Genomic DNA, 21,220 nt, shown 5'->3' on the forward strand with positions numbered 1-21,220 from the left:
CTCAGTCACCAGGAATCTAAGTTGCTTCACCATGAGGCCTGAGGAGCGTTGCTGCCCACTGCGGTCCAGACCTCAGAGTTGTGGGGAATCAGGGGGACAGTGCTATGTTGAAACTTGGCAAATGTGTCCTCTTCGCCTGTGCTCTCTCCTTCTCTCTGGGCCCTTCTCTGGGGCCAGCTGGCTGTGCCCCCAACCACTCAGGGCCCACTGCTCCTCCAGATCCTGCCCCCGCAGAATGGGGGTTCTGAGCCCGTCAGCCACCTTCAAAGCCAAGGTAGTCCTGTCCTTAACTCTAGCCAACAAGGCAGTTTCCAAAACAGAGCAAGACCAGGCTTTTCCTTCTGTGTTGGGGGCCACCCCAGTAGTGCCAGAGGCTGACTCCCAGCTCATTGCTCAGTGGACAGTGCTCGGTGTTGGGCTGAAACTGGGTCTCCTATATGCAGCCCCAGAACTATCTTCCCAGCCCTGATGCTTTTATTCTGGAGACTTCTGGGGGTGAGAAACGTATATGTCCCCTGCCCCTCCAACACCCCCGGCTTCCTAGCCCGCCCCGGGCTTCAAGCGTAAGGTAGGTGCGGCCGCGTCTCTCTACTCCAGCAGGGCATGTGCTCGCCTGTCGTTCCCGTGGTTTTGTGCCCAGTAAAAATAACCACAAAGGAAGCAGGCCTGGCATCTCTGTCTTTCCACGGATGCCGCCTCTCCAGCTGACGGGAGCCCCCCACGCTGGCTGCCAATTAAGTGCATCTCAGCTGGCACCCGAGTGGGCTGCTGGCGACGAGCTGAGGCGAAGCTCTCCCACGCCAGGCTGTGCCTCGCAAATTCCACCCCCAGCACCGCCTGGCAGCGTTGGGGAGTGTGTGATGGCATGTCAGCTTAGGGGGACCGGAAAAGGAGGGCTGCCCGAAGAGTGGTGGGAAGCTGGGAGCATAGGCTCTAAAAGTGGGAGCCCCGGTTTCCCCTGTGCACTGGCCAGGAGCAGCACCTGTTTTCATCAAGCCCTGACCTAGGAGTAGCCCCATTTTCTCTGAGCATTAACCCAAGAGTAGCTCTGGTTTCCCCAGAGCTGGGAGTAGCCCCCTAACACTCCTGGGTGTGGCCCAGAATGACAACAACAACAACAACAACAACAACAACAACAACAGGAGGGCCATGGGTCCCTCTGTGGGCCCTGGAGCCTCCCAAGTCAGCCCTGGTGAGACCAGACACGTGGCCACACAGGCAGGGACAGCAGGTGACAGTGGGCATAGCAAAGCCCAAGAATAAAGGAACGAGTTTGGGTTCAGGGGGTGTGGACAAAGCAGGAGCACCCTGGGGGTGGAAGCCTTGGTCCAACCCCAGCTCTGGGCAGTCCCACCGCCCCCCAAAATAAAATCCACTTCCTGTCTAACCCCACACCCTGGCAGCCTCTACTTCCCAGAACAGGCAAAGGGCCAGGCCCACACCACGATGGCGGTGGGTAAGAAGTTTTCTTTTTTTTTTTCTTTATCCTTTTTTTTTTTTTTTTTTTTTTTAGTTTTTGAGCCACACCCAGCGTTATTCCTGGCTCTACACTCAAAAATCACTCCTGGCAGGCTCAGGGGACCACATGGGATGCTAGGGATCAAACCCAGGTCCATCCCAATTAGGCCGTGTGCAAGGCAAATGCCCTACCGCTGTGCTATCTCCTGGCTCCGAGAAGGAGTTTTCTTGTCCAAAATCAGGGTCAAGGACCAAAGGGTCAGTGAGACTGAACCCCAGCCTGGACCCTCAGTTCAAGAACAGGCCCAGGGTAGGCTCCGATCCTTGAAGAAACCCCTTCAGTCGACTCTTGTCCATACAGTGAACTCCTAAGTCAGGGTGCTGGAGAATCTCCACACAGGGGCCTGCCCCTCTCCCCAGCTCTGCATGCTGCTGGGGTGTCACCATTATACACACACACACACACACACACACACACACACACACACACACCAGTTCCTCTAGGCCCTAGAGTCTAGGGCAGGGGTCTCAAATTCAATTTACCTGGGGGCCGCAGGAGGCAAAGTTGGGATAAAACAGGGCCGCATAAGGGATTTCACAAAAAAAAAAAAAAAAAAAAAAGAGACAGCGGGCAGGAGCAGCAGAAATAATGTCTGCCCTAGGCGCAAAGTATTCACGATTATTCGCTTACCGAATATTCGCAATAAAAATCACATTAGTAAGAAAAAAAATCGCATTAAACATTGTCATATCCTGAATGGAACTGCTCGGGGTATGCGAATGTTTAATGCGATTTTTTTTTTTTTTTTTTTTTTTTTTTTTTTGGTTTTTGGGCCACACCCAGTAACGCTCAGGGGTTACTCCTGGCTATGCACTCAGAAGTTGCTCCTGGCTTGGGGGACCATATGGGACACCGGGGGGATCGAACCGCGGTCCGTCCAAGGCTAGCGCAGGCAAGGCAGGCACCTTACCTTTAGCGCCACCGCCCGGCCCTTTAATGCGATTTTTATTGCGATTATTCAGTAAGCGAATAATCGCAAATACTGCGATTTTTTTGGGGGCGGCCACACCCGGCGTTGCTCAGGGGTTACTCCTGGCTGTCTGCTCAGAAATCGCTCCTGGCAGGCACCGGGGACCATATGGGACACCGGGATTCTCGAACCAACCACCTTTGGTCCTGGATCGGCTGCTTGCAAGGCAAACGCCGCTGTGCTATCTCGCTATCTCTCCGGCCCGTATACAGAGATATTTGAAGGCTGGCCGCGGGCCACAAAATGTTGTTATACGGAGGGCCGCAAATGGCCCTCGGGCCGTGAGCTTGAGACCCCTGGTCTAGGGTCTTCTGCTCACCTGGCTATCCCCTTTCTGACTTTGCACTTTTTTTTTTTTGGCTTTTGGGCCACACCTGGTGGCTCTCAGGGGTTCCTCCTGGCTCTGCACTCAGCATTCATTCCTGCTGGGTTCAGGGGACCACATGGGATGCCAGGGATCAAACCCAGGTTGGCAGCATGCAAGGCAAATGCCCTCCCCACTGTGCTACCGTTATGGCCTCTATGCTTAATTTCTTTGTGTGCAGCGGCGGCTGGGAGTGGCTCTGAGTGCAAGCGCTGTATGTATACAGCAAACCTGAAAGCCACCTTCCAGGGCCGGACGTGCATCCCCACCTTCCCAGCCTGAGTCATAGCCAGCAAAAGTCTTCGGAGAGAGGCCCAGAGCAACAGCACAATGAGAAAGGAATGAGGGGATGCGCTATGCAAGCAGTTGACCTGGGTTTGATACCATCCTCGATTGTTCTCTGAGCTCACCAGGAGTAATTCCTGAGTGTGGAGCCAGGTTATCTCTGAGCACAACCAGGGATGCTCCCCCCCACAAAAAAAAAAAAGATAAAAGATAAAAAGGAAGACTAAGTCTTGGGAAATATATCCCTGCTTTCTGGGGCTGTCACGACTTGCTGTGCAACTCTGGGCTAATCACAGTCTGCCTCTGAGCCCAAATTCGCCTTAATAAGAAAATAATAATAATAATTTTGGGGCCACACCCGGTGGCACTCAGGGGTTACTCCTGGCTAGGCACTCAGAAATCTCTCCTGGCTTGGGGGACTATATGGGATGCCAGGGGATCGAACTACAGTCTGTCCTAGGCTAGCGTGGGCCCTTACTGCTTACACCACCACTCTGGCCTCAATAATTCTTTTTTTTTTTTTTTGGTTTTGGTTTTGGGTCACACCCGGCAGCACTCAGGGGTTACTCCTGGCTCTACGCTCAGAAATCGCTCCTGGCAGGCATGGGGGACCATATGGGACACGGGGATTCGAACCACCGTCCTTCTGCACATAAGGCAAACGCCTTACCTCCATGCTATCTCTCCGACCCCTCAATAATTCTTAATAATTTTCCATATCTGCTTAATAAGGAGGTTAAATCACAGGTTTTAAACCTTGATTTTCCTTCTGCCCTCATATTCCAAGGCCTTTACACTTGCTTCTCTCCCTAAAGCACTGCTGGGCTTCCCTCTGGCCCCCAGGTAGGGCTCACATGAGCCCTGATCTGTGTTTAAGGCTACCCCTCCCTCTCACTCAATTCTCTCCCCTGCAGGGGTCACCCGGAAAACAGCACCCCCCCCCAAGAGACACACACATTATCATTCATCCCTCCCCATGGGCACCTGAGCTTCCTTGAGGCCCAGCCTGGGCCCCGAACAAAAGCCCCTAAGTGTGAGAGCTCAGTCCTGTGTGCACCCTGGGGCATGCTTAACTGCAGAATTTCGAGGTTCACTCACCCTCCTGCTTCTGGAACTCCTCCTCTGAGAAGCCCGAGTCCTTGAGGGCCAAGCTGGTGAGCAGCTGCTTGTTCTCCTCCTGCAGTTGCGCGATCTGTGAGAGGAGGTCCTGGGCCTCCCCTCGCCACACGTCCTCCACCAGCTCCAGCTCCTGCCAAGAGAGAGGCGTCTTAGAGCTGAGGGCACTGGGCACCAGGCAGGCAGATGGCAACGGCTGAGGCCTCCGCAAAGTCGGGTGGGCCAACCCTGTCTGTGCCCACATTTTGATTTTGGATTTTGGGTCACACCTGGCAGTATTCGGGGGCCACTTCTGGCTCTGCGCTCAGAAATCACTCCTGGTAGGCTTGGGGGACCATATGGGATTCTGGGATTTGAACCACTGTCCCTTCTGGATTGGCTGTGTGCAAGGCAAACACCCTGCCACTGTGCTATCTCTCCGGCCCTGTGCCCACATTTTCGCGCTGCCTGGAGAGGGCACGGACAGCCCCGGCCACCGCTTGGGTGACCCCTACCTAGGGCCAAGGGAGGCAGTGCAGACAGGGTGTCATGCAGCTTAGAGTTTTGGGGGCTGCAACTCAGTCCTCCCCACCCCAGCCTCAGTTTCTGTTGGCCAGAGAGCCTGAAGCTAAAGTTCCAGGGCTTATGTGCAGAGAAACAGGATGGCGCATTTGGGATGTCTGGATGTAGCCACAGGGGGACACATGCTTCGAAGTGTGATGCATGCAGGGTGCAAATGGCCAGCACAGGGGGGTTGGAGGAGTACTTTGGGAGTTCCTGAGCATTGCCAGCCCCCTCCCTCCGCACCTCTGCCCAGGGGAAGGAGGCCCTGGGACTCAGAGTCCACTGGGGGTCACTCCTGGTTACCCAACACAGCCTGGCACTGATGCTGGACCCCAGGTGGAAGAGGCCAGACCCCAGTGTCTCCCCAGAAAGGGAACAGTCCTGGGGGACAGCCAGGGTGGTGGACAGGCTGGAACCCAGGACTGCCTCTGACCCTTCAACTGAATCCACCTTTTTTTTTTTTTTTTTTTTTTTGTTGTTGTTGTTTGTTTTTGGGCCACACTTGGAGGCGCTCAAAGCTTACTCCCAGCTCTGCACTCAGAAATCACGCCTGGAGGCTTGGGATGTTGAGAATTGAACCTGGGTCCATCCTGGGTCAGCCACATGCAAGGCAAACTCCCTACCACTGTGGTATCACTCTAGCTCCTGAATCCACCTTCTCCAAATCAACTCATCTAAGCCGTGTGAATCGGGGCTGACCCTGGAGTCCATGGACACAGTGCAGCCACATGCCCTCACTTCCTCCTGGCCCCCCACTTCCGACATCGACCCCCTTTTCCACTCTGTTTTCCCATCGCCTCAACCCTCACTTCCTCCCTGTCCTGCACTTCTGTCTGGCTTACCCATCACCCTGATGACACTCACTTCTACTGCCCAGTCCCCTCAAATCCTCTTTCCCCTCACTTCTGTCCCAACTCCCTTCCACCTTGTTCACTATGTCCACCGCCAACTCCACTTCTTTTGTTTTGTTTTTTGGATCACACCCAGTGGTGTTCAGGGGTCACTCCTGACTGCACTCAGATATCACTCCTGGCAGGCTCAGGGGACCCTATGGGATGCCGGGGATCGAACCCGGGTCGGCCTCGTGCAAAGCAAACACCCTACTGCTGTGCTATCACTCCGGGCCCCTCAACTCCACTTCTTCCCCTCCTGCCTCACCCAGCCACAGATGACACTGCCCGCCGGGTTCCATGCCCGGCATCCCTTATGGTTCCCCAAACCCTGTCAGGAGTGACCCTGAGCACAGATCCCAGAGTCAGCCATGTGGGTCCCAAACCAACCCAAAGCGACAGACACATACACCCAGGTCCCAGGACACAGCGGGAACGAAGGACCCTCAGCCTGTCCTGTGCTGAGTGCTGACAGTAATGACCAAGCTCACAGTGTATGTATGTGTGTGTGTGTGGGGGGGGTGCTCACAGATCATGTCTGTCTTATTCAGCCCACAGTGCTCTGCATCGCTGCATACACTCAGCAGGAAAGTTATGAAGCTCAAAAAGACAGACCCGGGGCCGAAGAGATAGCACAGCGGCATTTGCCTTGCAAGCAGCCGATCCAGGACCTAAGGTGGTTGGTTTGAATCCCGGCGTCCCATATGGTCCCCCGTGCCTACCAGGAGCTATTTCTGAGCAGACAGCTAGGAGTAACCCTGAGCACTGCCGGGTGTGGCCCAAAAAACAAAAAAAGGACAGGCCCCACATTCTCTGCCTCACATAGCTCAAAAGAACCTCAAAAAAAGCTTCTCTCGGGGCTGGAGCAGTGGCACAAGTGGTAAGGTGTCTGTCTGCCTTGCCCGCGCTAGGCTAGGACAGACTGCGGTTCGATCCCCCCAGGTCCCATATGGTCTCCCATGCCAGGAGTGATTTCTGAGCGCATAGCTAGGAGTAACCCCTGAGGATCACTGGGTATGGCCCAAAAACCAAAAAACAAACAAACAAACAAAAAACAATATTCAAGTCAGCCACTCACAGGCTGGAGAGATGGGACCAGGCAGGCAGAGAGGCACTGGCCCACCTCAGTTCCATCCCCAGTTTCATTCATACCATCCCTCATAGTCCCCCAAGAACTGCCAGGAGTGACCCCAGAGCAGAGCTGGGAACAGCCTCTAAGCACAGCCAGATATGGCCCAGCCCCCCAATATATTAAAGTTGCCTTAGGAATATGTTATATGACTGCATGACCCCAAAAATGTGTCTGACATAGGAACCGGAGAGATAGCACATCCGTAGGGCGTTTGCCTTGCACAAGGCTGACATCGGACAGACCTTGCCTCGATTCCTGGCATCCCACAGGGTCTCCCGAGCCTGCCAGGAGCAATTTCTGAGCGCAGAGCCAGGAGTAACCCTGAGTGCCGCTGGGTATGGCCTAAAATAAAAGTGTCTGACAGAACAGGACAGTCAGCTGACAAATTTGTTAGCAGGCATCTGTCATAGAAGAATCCAGCTCCTCCAAGGAGGGCGTTTGCCTTGCATGCAGTGACCCAGGTTCAATCCCCATAAAAATCAGCCAAGCCTCCTGCCAGGAGTAAATTTTGAGCACAGAGCAAGGAGTAATCTCTAAGCACTGCTGGGTGTGGCCCCAAAACAAAACAAACTAAAGAACCCAGTCCCTGGGCTGGAGCAACAGCACAGTGGTAGGACGTTTGCCTTGCCTGCTGCCGACCCGAGATAGACCCGGGTTCAATCCCCAGCATCCCATATGGTCTCCTAAGCCTATCAGGAGTGATTTTTGAGTGCAGAGCCAGGAGTAACCCTTAAGCGCTGCTGGGTGTGGCCCCCCCAAACCAAATAAATAAGTAAATAAATATATAAAAAATAAAAAAGAATCCGTTCCCTGACCAGGCCAGTCATGCCACCTCCCTGCTGCACCCACGGTCCTGAGATGGGAACCCTCCCAGGGGGCTTCCTGGTCCATTGGGTAGGGGCAGGTATGCATTGCAGTTGTCATGGGGGGCAATTGGGCTGAGTAGGGCAGGGCACAGGGGAGCCGGGGCAGGGAGGAGAGGAAGGGTGAAGGAGGGAAGAAGGAGGGATCCAGGGACAGATAAGGCCAGGCCAGGATCACACAGCCAGAGCCTCTGGGACACCAGAGAGAAAAACAACAAAGAAAAGGGCAAAACCAGGGAGGTGGCTTAGTACAGGGCATTGGCCTTGCTGCTGTCTGAGGCCCTCGGTTTGACCTCACTCAGGGAAACTAAACAGAAATCGGGCGCCTCTCTGAACTCCTCAAGTGCCACCTCAAAGTCCTCATGGGACCAGGCGGCTGTGCTGTGCCCCCGGTTTGTGTTTACAGACAAACCCGGCCCAGACAGCCAGGGTTGGCTTTGTGCCCACTGTTTTAGAATTCCTGGGGCAGCCGCCTCCAAGGGGGGTGGATTCCAGGCGCTTCCTACCGCCTGTCATCTTCACAGACCCCCAAGACCAGAGGGGAACAGCCTGTGGTGATCCTCCAATTCCTTGCAGGGAAACTGAGGCACGGAAAATGAAGGCCTCTCTCATTTTCCCAGTGAGGTGAACAATCAGCCACTGTGGCCCCAAGTCGCTGCTTCAGGGGGCTCAGGCACTGAGGACAGAGCTGGGTGTCCTCCAGCCCACAACAAGTGACCTGGGACCGTGACCGAGTTTCGGAGACAGGCCAGGATCAGCAGAAGGGCTCTTTTCGGGGAAGACAAGGCCAACCAGAGGACAGTGGTGAGCACACACAGAGCGAGAGTAGGAACAGGCACCAGGTCCCCAAGAAAGGCTGTTTTTCTGCCCTGATCCCCACGGCTTCCCAGGCCAGGCCAGGCTGTGACAGGAAACGGCGCCTCCAACTTCCTTCTCTCCAGCTGCCTCCTAGGGCCCATCTAAGGGTGATATGGGGGGAAGGCAAAGGCTTCCCCTCTCCCCTTGGGTCCTTCCTTCATCTAGTCAACAACGGGGGGGGGGGGGCGTGGGGGAGGGGGGCCCAGGCTCTGGGCACTGCCCCGAGGGAAACAGCCCTGGTCTGCACTGCTCTGCCCTGCTTCACCCTTCAAGTGAAGATAATTCCTACCTCGGCATCCAGGGAAGATAAAATCAAAGAGAAATTACTGGACTGTGGTGAAGGGAACCGGGAAGGGCAGTGGCCAGACAGACAGCTCAGATGGCCAGACTGGGATTTTGGAGGGTCTTGGGGAGGGCGGTCACAGCCAGGTCACGGCCTCTTTATCTAGGGGATCCGGATGAAGAAAGGAGACGAGAAGGAACTTGTTTCCGAAGGAGGATTCTGCAAGGCACAGAGAGAGCCCAGGGCCCCTCATCCCTGGCTCAGCCTGGCCTAAAGTGAGTCCTGGTATAGAGCTAAGTGTGGGCCAAACCGCACAACCCCCCAAAAAGAAAAAATAACAATGCTACTTAAGTACATTCCAGCTATCGTTCCAGCTCTCTTTATTTTTAAGTGAAGGAATGGTTTTATTTGGAGAAATATGGGGAGGAGGTGAAAGGGGTAGTGAGAGCGAGAGAGGGGGGAGACAGAGAGCAGAGAGAGGGGGAGAGAGAGAGAGAGAGAGAGAGAGAGAGAGAGAGAGAGAGAGAGAGAGAGAGAGAGAGCGAGAGAGAGAGAGAGAGAGAGAGAGAGAGAGAGAGAGAGAGAGAGAGAGAGAGAGAGAGAGAGTCTGCCTGAGATTCGGGACAAAGTAGCCTCCACTGAACCCTTGTAAACTGAGCCTGGTATTAGGTCCTGCAGTACCTCAGACAAGTGAACTTAAGGCCTAAGGCCTTTACCCAGGACGACACAGTGGCTAGGAAGTGGTCAAGGCTTCCTGGTCTGAGATTTGTCACCATCTTTATATTTTGTATAATTCTGAATAACCCCTTCTGGGAAGGAATAAGAATGCAGACCCGAGTCCCAAGAACTGCCCTATTGGTCTCTGGGGCTTTGGCTACCTGGAGTCCGTCACCAGATCAGCACCGACTGGGTCAGGGGCTTGGTACCCAGCTTGCTCTGCCCTGCTCTGCCTTCCTCTCCCCTTCCTTTCCGGTCCTGTCCCTCCTCTCCCCCTCTCTCCTTCCCTTTCCTCTCCTCCCCACTTATCCTCTCACTTGTTTTCTCCTCTCCTCTCCCCTCCAGTTCCTACTCCCCTTTCTGGCTTCTCCCCTCCTCTCCTCTCCCCTTCTCTTTTCCACATCTCTCCTCTCCCCTTCCCTCCTCTCCTGTCCTGTCTTCCTCTCCTCTCCCCTCCTGCCCCTACTACCCTCTGCTTTTCCTTCTCCTCTCCTCTCTCTACCTCTTCTCTCCTCCTCCTCTCCTCTCCTCCTGTTTTCCTCTCCTCTCCCCTCCTCTCTCCATCTCTCTCCTCTCCTCCTGTCTTCCTCTCTCCTTTCTCCCCCTCTGCTGTCTTCTCTCCTCTCCTCTACTTCCCTTCACTCCTCCCCTCTCTGGCTTCCTCTCTCCTTTCCTCTTCTCTTCTCTCCTCTCCCCTCTAGCCCATACTCCCCTCTCCCTTTCCTTCTCCCTCCTCTCTCATCTCTCCTCTCCTTTTCCCCCGTCTTCTCTCCCCTTCTGTCCGCTTCTCTCTGTCTCTGTCTCTCTCTGTCCTCTCTGTCTCTGTCTCTGTCTGTCTGTCTGTCTGTCTGTCTGTCTGTCTGTCTGTCTCCCTTCTCCTCCCCACCACCACCACCACCACCTCCCTCCCAGCCCCTGCTGCAGCATCAGCCCCGGATCAGACGAGGCTGGCCCCCGGGGCACCCACTCACCCACCTTCTGGTGCTTGCGCTCCTTCTCGATGCGGTCCATCCTCTCCACGCGCAGCCGGTCGAGCTCCAGGCGCAGCTCGTCCAGCTCGGGCGCGACGTGGTGGCGGCTCACGAGCACCTCGAGGATCTCCAGGACGCGCACGACCTTGGGCATGAGGCGCGCCACGGACTCGCAGCCGTGCTGGTCCACGACGCGCTCGAACTCGTGGCCCACCAGCGCGGCCATGTCGTACACGTCCATGACGGTCAGCTCGGCCACGTTCTTGTCCAGCGCCGACAGCGCCGGCTCGGGGCCCTCCATGGCCCGGCCGTCCGCGCGCCCCGATCCGTGCGCCCTGTCCCCGCGCCCCTCGCCAAGTGGCCTAGCGGGCGCCGGGGCGCGGGCGGCGGCCGGGCCTGGGCATGGATGGGCGCGGGTGGGCACCGGGCACCGGGCGGCGGGTGCTGGCCCGGACGATCGCGCTTGCGCAGCCCCGGGGCGGCGCCTCCAACTTGGGGACCGGCCGACTCGGGGCGCCCTGCGGGGATCGGGGCGGCTCCTGCGGGGGCTCCGGCGCTCTTGCCCCCGGGGATGCGGTGCGCGCGCTCTGCGCCCCGGGACCCGCGGCCGCTCCGACCTGGCCTGTCCCGCAGGACTGTCCGGCTGTCCCCCACTCCACCCCACCCCAGCCCACCCCGAACCCTCCTCCGGCTCGGCCCAGTGGCTCCTCCCTTCCCCGCCCTCCGCCCCGCTCCCTCCTCGGTCCTCCCATCCCCACCCCGAACGCGTCCGCCCCGGAGGAGCACTGGAGAGGGGGCGCGCGGGACGGGATCATCCGGGAGGGGATCCGGGGGTGCGAGCACTTTGCGGGAAATCGGGGTCCAGCGTAGCACTCAGAGCACTCCTTGACCCAGGGGGGTCTGGCCTGACCTCTCCGCTGGAGCGTGCGGTTCTCGGGCCTTCTCCCATTCCAGCGAGTTGTTGGCCTGTCTATATATGTATCCGTCTGTCTGTCTGTCTGTCTGTCTATTTGTCTATCTATCTATCTATCTATCTATCTATCTATCTATCTATCTATCTGTCTGTCTGTCTGTCTGTCTGTCTGTCTGTCTGTCTGTATATCTATCTGTCTATATCTGTCTGTATATCTGTCTATCTATCCATCTGTCTGTCTGTCTGTCTGTCTATCTGTCTATCTACCTACCTACCTGTCTACCTATCTTCTACCCCTCCCCAAGGCTAAATGCTGATCTACCTGATGGTCAGACCAGCCCACAGCTGGGAGGTGTCTGTGGCTGCTAATTAAAGTGGCCTGGGGAGGGGTAAGAGACATTCAGCGACAGAGGCTTAGCAAGGAAGATGCAGCATGGAGAGATAAGAGACATTAGAGATGCTGGAGCAGAAAAGAGACTGTTTAGCTTAGAAGCCATGTAAGATATGCACATGGCACTTAGGGCCTAAATAAAACTTCATGTCTCCTGAAGTCTGACTGCTGTGGGTCATTTCTTCACAGTTATCCTGAACCCTCAGACCCGCTTGCCTAAAGGGGCATCAGGCGCCTGGCCGACTCCGTGCACCACCAAGGACTTTATAATTAATATTTAATACAACATCTATCTATATTTATCTATTTACCATCTATCATCTATTTTCTATATCTCTCTGACTGTCTACCTACCTACCATCTATCTATCATCTATCTACCTATCTGTCTGTCTATTATCTATCTATCTGTCCACCTGTCTATCTATCTACCTGTCTACTACCTATCTATTTATCTATCATCTATCTATTATCTATATCTATCTGTTTATCTGTCTGTCTGTTTACCTACCTGTCTTCCTACCTACCCACCTATCTATTATCTATCTGTCTGTCTATCTGTTTGCACCTATATTTGCAACTATATTTTGCTCTATATTTGCACCAATTATAGTGGGATCCCAATATGAATCTTCCTTTTTTTTTTTTTTTTTTTTGGTTTTTGGGCCACACCCGGTGGTGCTCAGAAATAGCTCCTGGCAGGCACGGGGGACCATATGGGACACCGGGATTCGAACCAACCACCTTTGGTCCTGGATCGGCTGCTTGCAAGGCAAACGCCGCTGTGCTATCTCTCTGGGCCCTGAATCTTCCTTTTCAATGTCACTATTTAGACACTACTTAAGGTGATAGTGAGGAAACCTGGGAACATAGAACCAAAGAAAATATAAGGCACAGTCTATCTTTGTTCTTTCCAGACTGTCAATCTCACAGATGCCCTTGTATTGACAAGAACACCCGGCAGCTCTCAGGGGTTACTCCTGGTTCGCACTCAAAAATCACAGGCTCAGGGGATCATATGAGATGCCGGGGATTGAACCCAGGTCCATCCTGGGTCTATTGCATACTAGGCAAACACTTTAGTGCTGTGGCATCACTCCAGCCCTCCCCCCAACAAGTTTTTAACCTAGTTTTTAGTTGGTCAGTGGAGCTGGGCCTGTGTTGCATCCCGCTGTCCCAGGGAGCTCCAAGTCTGGCAGAACCTCCCCACCTTGTGGCCTTGAAACCACTCTTGGTGGAAAGAAGCCATCAGGGATCCTGCTTTTGCAGGTTTCCTTCAGGTTTGCAGGTTTCTTTCAAGGAGAGGCAGGAAAGTGGTTCTGGGAGGAGAAGAGCCAGTGTTAGGGCCTGCGAGTCTGCCACCTGGTCAGCAGTTTGAGCCTCTTTAGGGAACCGATATGTTTCCTTTAGTGAGCACCATCATGAGTGATCCCAGGGTTCTGAGCCACAGGAGTTGAGTCCTGAGACTGCCAGGGGTGGCCCTGATCTCATTCACCACCACCCCAAAAGACAAATAAAAGAGGGGCTGGGAAGGTGGCGCTAGAGGTAAGGTGTCTGCCTTGCAAGCGCTAGCGTAGGACGGACTGCGGTTCGATCCCCCAGTGTCCCAAGCCAGGGGCCATTTCTGAGCACATAGCCAGGAGTAACCCCTGAGCGTCAAATGGGTGTGGCCCAAAAACCAAAAAAAATTAAAAAAAAATAAAAAAAATAAAAGAGCTCAGGGGCTGAAGAGATAGCACAGCGGTAGGGCATTTGCCTTGCACGCAGATGGACAGTGGTTCAATTCCCAGCATCCCATATGGTACCCCAAGCCTGCAGGAGCAATTTCTGAGTGCAGAACCAGGAGTAAACCCTGAGCACTGCTGGGTGTGATCCCAAAACAAAAAAAAGGGGGGGGGGCTCAGGAATGGCTTTCAAATCACCCACCAGGACAGCAAGATGTTGCAGTAATGGAGACAGAAACTGAAGTCAGGCTGCTTGGAGTCCCTGGGTAAGGAGGATGAGGAGGGTAAACAGGCCTGGAAACACTACACAGATTTTCCCTCCTTCTGTGACACAAGAAATTGTCTTCTTGACTTTTGTGTTTTTTTTTTTGGGGGGGGGGCTATACCTGCAGCATTCAGGGGTTACTCCTGGCTCTGTGCTCAGAAATTGCTCCTGGCAGTCTCAAGGGACCATATGGGATGCCGGGATTGGAACCACTGTCCATCCTGGGTCGGCTGCATGCAAGGTAAATGCCCTACCTATATGCTATCTCTCCGGCCCCAACTAGGAGTAATTTTTGAGCAAAGAGCCAGGAGGAACCCCTGAGCACTGGCTGGTGTGGTGCAAAAAGAAACTTATAAAAGGGTCAGAAGGAAGAGGACGGCAGTCCAAAAGCAGATTCTGGGTACCAAATGAGCTTCCCCTGGAGTGACCCCTGAGCTGCAGATTGAGGTCGGCTGTAGCTTCTGAGCACTGCTGGGCATAAGGAGAGGAGTCCCATGAACTCCCAAAGGAGGGTAGAGGCAGACGCTCCATCATGGGGCCTGTGGGCTGGCACCACAGAAAAGTCGAGATTGAGCAGAAGGAGAAGTGTCTGCTTCCTGGAAAACCCAGCGGCTAGGCCTGAGAGACCACAGGGCTTCCCACACTGTGGCTCTGACTTGTTCAGGTTCCCTGATGCTTGCTCTGAAGTCATGGACCCTTTTGGAGAGGGATGGCACAGGATGGGGTGAGAGCATTTTGAGGGGAGATCTAGGCCCAAGGGCCAAAGGAACAGGCCATGGAGGCCTCAGAAAGTTCTGCAGGGGGGCTGGAGAGATAGTACAGTGATATGGTGTTTGCCTTGCACACAGCTGATTGGAATGGAGGTGGTTTGAATCCCGCCATCCCATATTGGGGGCCAGAGAGAGTACAGCGGTAGAGGGTTTGCCTTGCAAGCGGCTGACCCAGGACCAAGGGTGGTTCGAATCCTGGCATCCCATATGGTCCCCTGAGCCTGCCAGGAGCGATTTCTGAGCAGAGAGCCAGGAGTAACCCTTGAGCGCAGCAGCCGGGTGTGGTCCAAAAACAAAACAAAACAAAACCTCTTAAAAAAAAAAGTCCTGGGGCCGGGAAGGTGGCGCTAGAGGTAAGGTGTCTGCCTTGCAAGCGCTAGCCAAGGAAGGACCGTGGTTCGATCCCCCGGCGTCCCATATGGTCCCCCCAAGCCAGGGGCGATTTCTGAGCACATAGCCAGGAGTAACCCTTGAGCGTCAAACGGGTGTGGCCCAAAAAAAAAAAAAAAAAGTCCTTCAGGACACAGGCTTGAAAGGGAGTCTGCGATCCAATCTGGCTGGAACATGCAGTTTCTTGGTCTTGAGTCTGTGAACCAGACTGTCGGGGGGTGCTCGAGTGATAGCACAGCAATAGGGCATTTGCCTTGCACGTGGCCAACCCAGGAGACAGTGGTTTGATTCCCGGCATCTCAGATGGTCTCCCGAGCCTGCCAGGAACGATTTCTGAGCACAGAACCAGGAGTAACCCGAGTGCCTTCGGATGTGGCCTGTTTCTGCTGCCACCAGCTCTTTTCCTCTGCCCTGACGCTGGAGCTGGTCAAGGCTGCCTCTGTCTTCTGTCTCTGGCTACTTGTGGCCTTCTGTGTATCAACACTTCTGGAGAGTCACCCAGGATAGACCCAGGGAACCCACCCACCCACCCTGGAGCTGCCAGCCCGAGCAGTGAGCCCCTCACTCCTGCTTGAAAGCTTCTTGTTTGTGTCTCTCCAGGGTTTGTCACTTTCCCTGATGCTGGAGAGACTCTACGGTGCTTGCCTTGTGCCCCCAAAACACAAATGCACCTATTCGAGAAGACAAAGGCACACCTGTGCTCGTTATGGCACCGAGGAGGAGACCAAGGACGCAAGCTAGGTACATACAGTGAGAGCATGATAGATCTCGAAGCTGCCTTGAGAGTAGCAGCTCACACATTGTGACCTAGGTCTGCTACAAGGAGGACTCTGCTGGGTGTCATGAAGCAAAGGAGTCAGAGGACAAAGGACAAATAGCAGGTGATCTTCCACATCTGTGGATTCAAGAGAAAAACAAGGGCCTAGAGATTATGAAGTAGAGCCCTCTTCCTTCAGTTACAAGCATGATGACCAAGTGATGGGATTGGAGGACACCAAATGACAATGGTTTCCTGCACTTTAATGGTGGTAGTGGTGGGGGCCAGTGACCAGAAACATGAACACTTTTTTTTTCTTTTGTTTTTGTTTTGTTTTGCTTTTGGGCCACACTCTGACATTCGGAGCTTACTCCTGGCTCTGTACTCAGAAATCGATCCTAGCTCAGGGGACCATATGGGATGTTGAGAGACCGAACCAAGGTCCATCCTAGATTGGGTGCATGCAAGGCAAACACCCTACCGCTGTGCTATCACTCTGATCCGATGAACACTGTTGTAATCACATTTCCTAAGCTATTTTACTGAATTGTGTTTTTTTGTTTGTTTGTTTGTTTGGGGCCACACCCGGCAGTGCTCAGAGGTTACTCCTGACTCTGTGCTCAGAAATCACTCCTGGCAGGCTCAGGGGAACCATATAGAATGCCAGGAATTGAACCCAGGTTAGCTGCATGCAAGACAAATGCCATATCTACTGTGCTACCATTCCGGCCTCTGTAATACAGAATTGTTAGAAGGATGTGGGGTCAGAGGTAGGAGAGCAGGTAGGTGTTGGCCTGGCAAGCAGCAGATCCGGGTTCAATTCCTGGCATAACATAGGGTCTCCTAAGCCTGCCAGGAGTGATTCCTGAGTGCAGAGCCGGGAGGAACCCCTGAGCACCACCGGGTGTAGCCCCAAATAAAAAATTGCGATCAATGTGCTTGCTTGCTTTGACTGTGATTAACCCCAGTTCCATCCTGCCTGCCTTTCTCTTTTGAATGCTCAGCATCCTAATCTGGATTATCTCTTTCCTTTCACTTAATTATGCAGAAGCTTGTGGGCTTCACATTCCACAAACACTCTCCCTGGTGGTTCCCATCACCAAATGTCATCCTCCCCCTTTGTCTACTGCCTGGGGTCTGAGTTTGGAGAGTTCCCAACATAACGAATGACTTCTGGCTTCCGGGCATTGTTCAGTGACCTCAGAGCCTGTCATGAGGTTCAGGTCACATGACCCAGCCTCTCAGCAGGGACAGCCATGGCTGGGGAGTGGCCCACAAGTTTGTGAGCTGCATCCTGCTGACACTGAACTGAACATGAGTCTCAGGTCACTTTTCTGTGCACGTCGCGTGACCAGACCCCAACACCTGTACTGCAAGGAGAACCAGCCTTATTATTCTTTTTTGTTGTTGTTGTTGTTGTTTTTTGGGTCACACCTGGCAGTGCTCAGGGGCTACTCCTGACTCTATGCTCAGAAATCGCTCCTGGCAGGCTCAAGGGACCATATGGGAAGCCGGGAATCGAACCGGGTCCTTCCTGTGTTGGTCGCATGCAAGGCAAACACCCAACCGCTATTCTATCACTCTGGTCTTTGTTTCTGTTTATGTGCTCACCCAGTGGTTCCAGGCCTGACTCTGGCCCTGTGCTCAGGAATGATTCCTGACAGATTTGGGGAACTGTATGTACTGCCAGGGATCGAACAGGTCAGCCACGTGCAATACAAGTCCTTTCTGAGGTAACTTTAAGAGATGTAACTTCTAGGGGTTGGAGAGATAGCACAGCAGTAGGGGATTTGCCTTGCATCCAGGACAGACCCAAGCTCAGGCATTCCATATGGTCCCCCAAGTCTGCTAGGAGCGATTTCTGAACACAGAGCCAGGAGTAACCCTGAGTGTTGCCAGGTGTGCCCCCCTCCAAAAAATGCATAAAAGAAAAGAAAAAGGAGAAAGAAGAAAAAAAAAGATATGTAACTTTTATGGGTACCACTAATAAAAAACAAATCAAAGGGGCCAAAGAGGTGGCGCAAGCAGTAAGGCATCTGCCTTGCCCGAGCCAGCCTACGACGAACCTTGGTTCGATCCCCCAGAGTTCCATATGATCCCCCAAGCCAGGAGTGGTTTCTTTTTTTTTTTTTTTGTGATTTTTGGGTCACACCCGGCAGTGCTCAGGGGTTATTCCTGGCTCCATGCTCAGAAATTGCTCCTGGCAGGCACAGGGGACCATATGGGACGCCGGGATTCGAACCGATGACCTTCTGCATGAAAGGCAAACGCCTTACCTCCATGCTATCTCTCCGGCCCCAGGAGTGGTTTCTTAACGCATAGTCAGGAAACCCTGAGAGTCACCAGGTGTAGCCCCAAAACCAACCAACCAAACAAACAAACAAACCAAAATATTAAACCACGTCCCTTGCAGTTCTGTGGCGGAGTGCATTAATGTCTTGCAAGGGGAAGCCCTGGACTGGATGCCAGGCTGTAGGGGAACTCTGAATTCCCCTGGCATCTCTTATGTTGCCCAGTCTGCCACTTCCTGGGAAAACCCCCTCAGAGAAGGAAACCATGGCGGAGCAGTTGAGGCCTGAAGAGTGAGAGTGCGCTGATGGTTATGGATCCAGCCAGACCTGAACTCCTACACTTTGTGGCCTTTACCCTCCTGCTGTCTGGCTGTATTGGCCTGGGGAAGTCCCATTTTCTCAGAGGCAGTTCTCTGGCTCCCCCTAGCAGACAAACACTCCATATCATCAGATATTGCCTGGCAGTGTGGTCAACAGATCACAGTAGCCAGTTTTTATGATTCCAGACCCACGAAACAAGCTCACCTACATTTAATAGACACATTCTCCAATAGTCACTGATCAATTATTATGAAAAAATGTATAATTTTGGTTTTTGAGCGACCACACCCACCAGTGCCCTGGGTTTACTCCTGGCTATGCATTCAGAAATTATTCCTGGCAGGCTTGGGGGACCCTGTGGGATGCTGGGGATGGAACTGGGTCAGCCAAATCAAGGCAAATGCCCTCCCTGCTGTGCTATTGCTCCCTGCTGTGCTAGACTTGCCAGAGTGTGCAAACTGATGGATGCAGACACGGAGTCTACATTGTTGTCTAACCTTGATCCCCTAGAAGTGTCCACCTCAAACCTCCCACCCCAATAGCTGCTTTCCATTTTTTTATTTGTTGATAAACTGAGGGTTGGGTGTTTGGTCTACCTCTTGCAGTGCTCAGGGCTTACTCCTGGCTCTGCACTCAGGAATCACTTCTAAAAAGCAGAATACAACAAATAAAAATAAAGGGGGAGGGCTGGAGAGATAGCATGGAGGTAGGGCTTTTGCCTTGCATGCAGAAGGACCGTGGTTTGAATGCCGGCATCCCATATGGTCCCCCGAGCCTGCCAGGAGCGATTTCTGAGCGTAGAGCCAGGAGTGACCCCTGAGCGCTGCCGGGTGTGACCGCCCCCTCAAAAAAAAAACAAAAAACAAAAAAACAAAAAAACAAAAAACCAGAATCACTTCTCACAGAGATCAAGAGACTATATGGGGTGCTGGGGATCAGACCTGGATCAGCTCATGCAAGGCAGACGCCCTCCCCACTGTGCTAAAGCTCGGGCCCCAGAACAGTAGGAATCTCAGGAGGCCCAAGAGCCAAAGGCACTGGACTGACTCATAGCACGTCCTCAGCCTTCTGATGATGGGGATGATGGGGTGTTGGGGCAGGAACCTAGACTCCATCTTACAGTGTAGTGACCTTCTGCTTCCATATTACCAGGGCACCATCTGTTCTTGGATTGGAGCTGGGGTGCCGATTCAGAGCCGTGGTGGTGTCCATTTTCAGGATTCTCAGACTGACACCCGAAGGAATGTGACTGGGTGTCCATGTCAGGTTCTCTCTCTCTCTCTCTCTCTCTCTCTCTCTCTCTCTCCTTTCTCTCTCCTCTCTCTTTCTCTCCTCTCTCTCCTTTCTCTCTTCTCTCTCTCCTCTTTCTCCTTTCTCTCTCCTCTATCTCTCCTCTCTCTCCTTTCTCTCTTCTCTCTCCTTTCTCTCTCCTCTCTCTCCTCTCTCTCTCCTCTCTCTCCTTTCTCTCTTCTCTCTCTCTCCTCCCTCTCCTCCCTCTCCTTTCTCTCTCCTCTCTCTCTCTCTCTCTCTCTCTCTCTCTCTCTCTCTCTCTCTCTCTCTCTCTCTCTCTCTCTCTCTCTCTGTTTTTGGGCCATACCCAGTGGTGCTCAGGGGTTTCTCATGGCTCTGCACTCAGAAATAGCTCCCGGCAGACTCTGGGAACTCTAAGGGATGCCACGTGCAAGGCAAACGTCTACCCGCTGTGCTATCCTATCACTCCTGCCCCCAAGTTATTTTCTCTGGGTACTGTGACTCCACAGGTCCTTGGGTCACTCTCCTTGGCCAGTCCTGACTGTCCCACATCTCGCCCACATGCCAGGTCAATGCCTCTACATGCCTGTGCAGATTGAAACATTTTGGCAAATTCCAGCGAGTCCACATTGCCTTCTGGTTTCTGCAGCTGCTTCTTCCTTTGGGGTCATTCCAATACCTCCCCTGTGCAGACTTCTCCAGGGTCTCCCGTGTGCTCCTTCTGCACCGTGTTTTCAGCCCAAGCCCCTCAAGCCTTATTTGAGTATGATCTCATCTGCCTCACCCCCTTGGAAGACACTGCTGCCTCCTTACCACTCTTGGGACCCAGTTTGGATTCAGTTGAGCAGCTGCGGGAAGCACGTGGTTCAGCATTGTTGCAGACCAGCTCTGCACAGGGATTCCTCTCTCTAAAACAAATACTTCAGGGGCCTGAGAGATAGCACAGCGTTAGGGCGTTTGCCTTGCATGCAGCGGACCCAGGAGGAACCTGGTTCGAATCCTAGCATCACATATGATCCGTGAGCCTGCCAGGAGCCATTTTTGAGTGCAGAGCCAGAAGTCACCCCTTGAGTGCCGCTGGGTGTAGCCTCCGAAAGATAAATAATTTTTTTTTGGGGGTTTTTGGGCCAAACCCGGTGATGCTCAGGGATTACTCCTGAATATGTGCTCAGAAATCACTCCTGGCTTGGGGGACCATATGTGATGCTAGGGAATTGAACCATGGTCCGTCCTAGGCTAGTGTGGACAAGGCAGATGCCTTATCACTTGCACCACCATTCTGGCCCCCCAAAATTAATTTTTTTGGGGGGTCACACCCGGCAACGCTCAGGGGTTCCTCAGGGGTTCCTCCTGGTTCTATGCTCAGAAATCGCTCCTGGCAGGCTTGGGGGACCATATGGGATGCCAGATTCGAACCACTGTCCTTCAGCGTCTAAGGCAAACGCCCTACCACTTCACTATCTCTCCGGCCCCCCAAATTAATTTTTTTAAAAAAACAAACAACTGGGGCCGGAGAGATAGCATGGAGGTAAGGCGTTTGCCTTTCATGCAGAAGGTCATTGGTTCGAATCCCGGCGTCCCATATGGTCCCCTGTGCCTGCCAGGAGCAATTTCTGAGCATGGAGCCAGGAGTAACT

General features: G+C 53.6%; 1 protein-coding gene across 1 annotated transcript in view; it reads right to left on the reverse strand.

Annotated features, from left to right (window-relative positions):
* The window catches only part of RILPL1 (Rab interacting lysosomal protein like 1), a 29,311-nt gene extending 18,498 nt beyond the window's left edge, over window positions 1-10,813 (reverse strand). Inside the window, exons 1-2 of the mRNA XM_049769244.1 lie at window positions 10,516-10,813; window positions 4,237-4,387 (exon numbers count right to left, since the gene is read on the reverse strand). Of these exons, the coding sequence (XP_049625201.1) occupies window positions 4,237-4,387; window positions 10,516-10,812 (448 nt within the window). The 5' untranslated portion in view covers window position 10,813. The remainder of the gene's footprint in view (window positions 1-4,236; window positions 4,388-10,515) is intronic.
* Between the last annotated feature and the right edge of the window lie 10,407 nt (window positions 10,814-21,220).

The sequence above is a fragment of the Suncus etruscus genome, chromosome 2 (assembly GCF_024139225.1).
Source record: "Suncus etruscus isolate mSunEtr1 chromosome 2, mSunEtr1.pri.cur, whole genome shotgun sequence".
NCBI classification, from domain to species: domain Eukaryota; kingdom Metazoa; phylum Chordata; class Mammalia; order Eulipotyphla; family Soricidae; genus Suncus; species Suncus etruscus.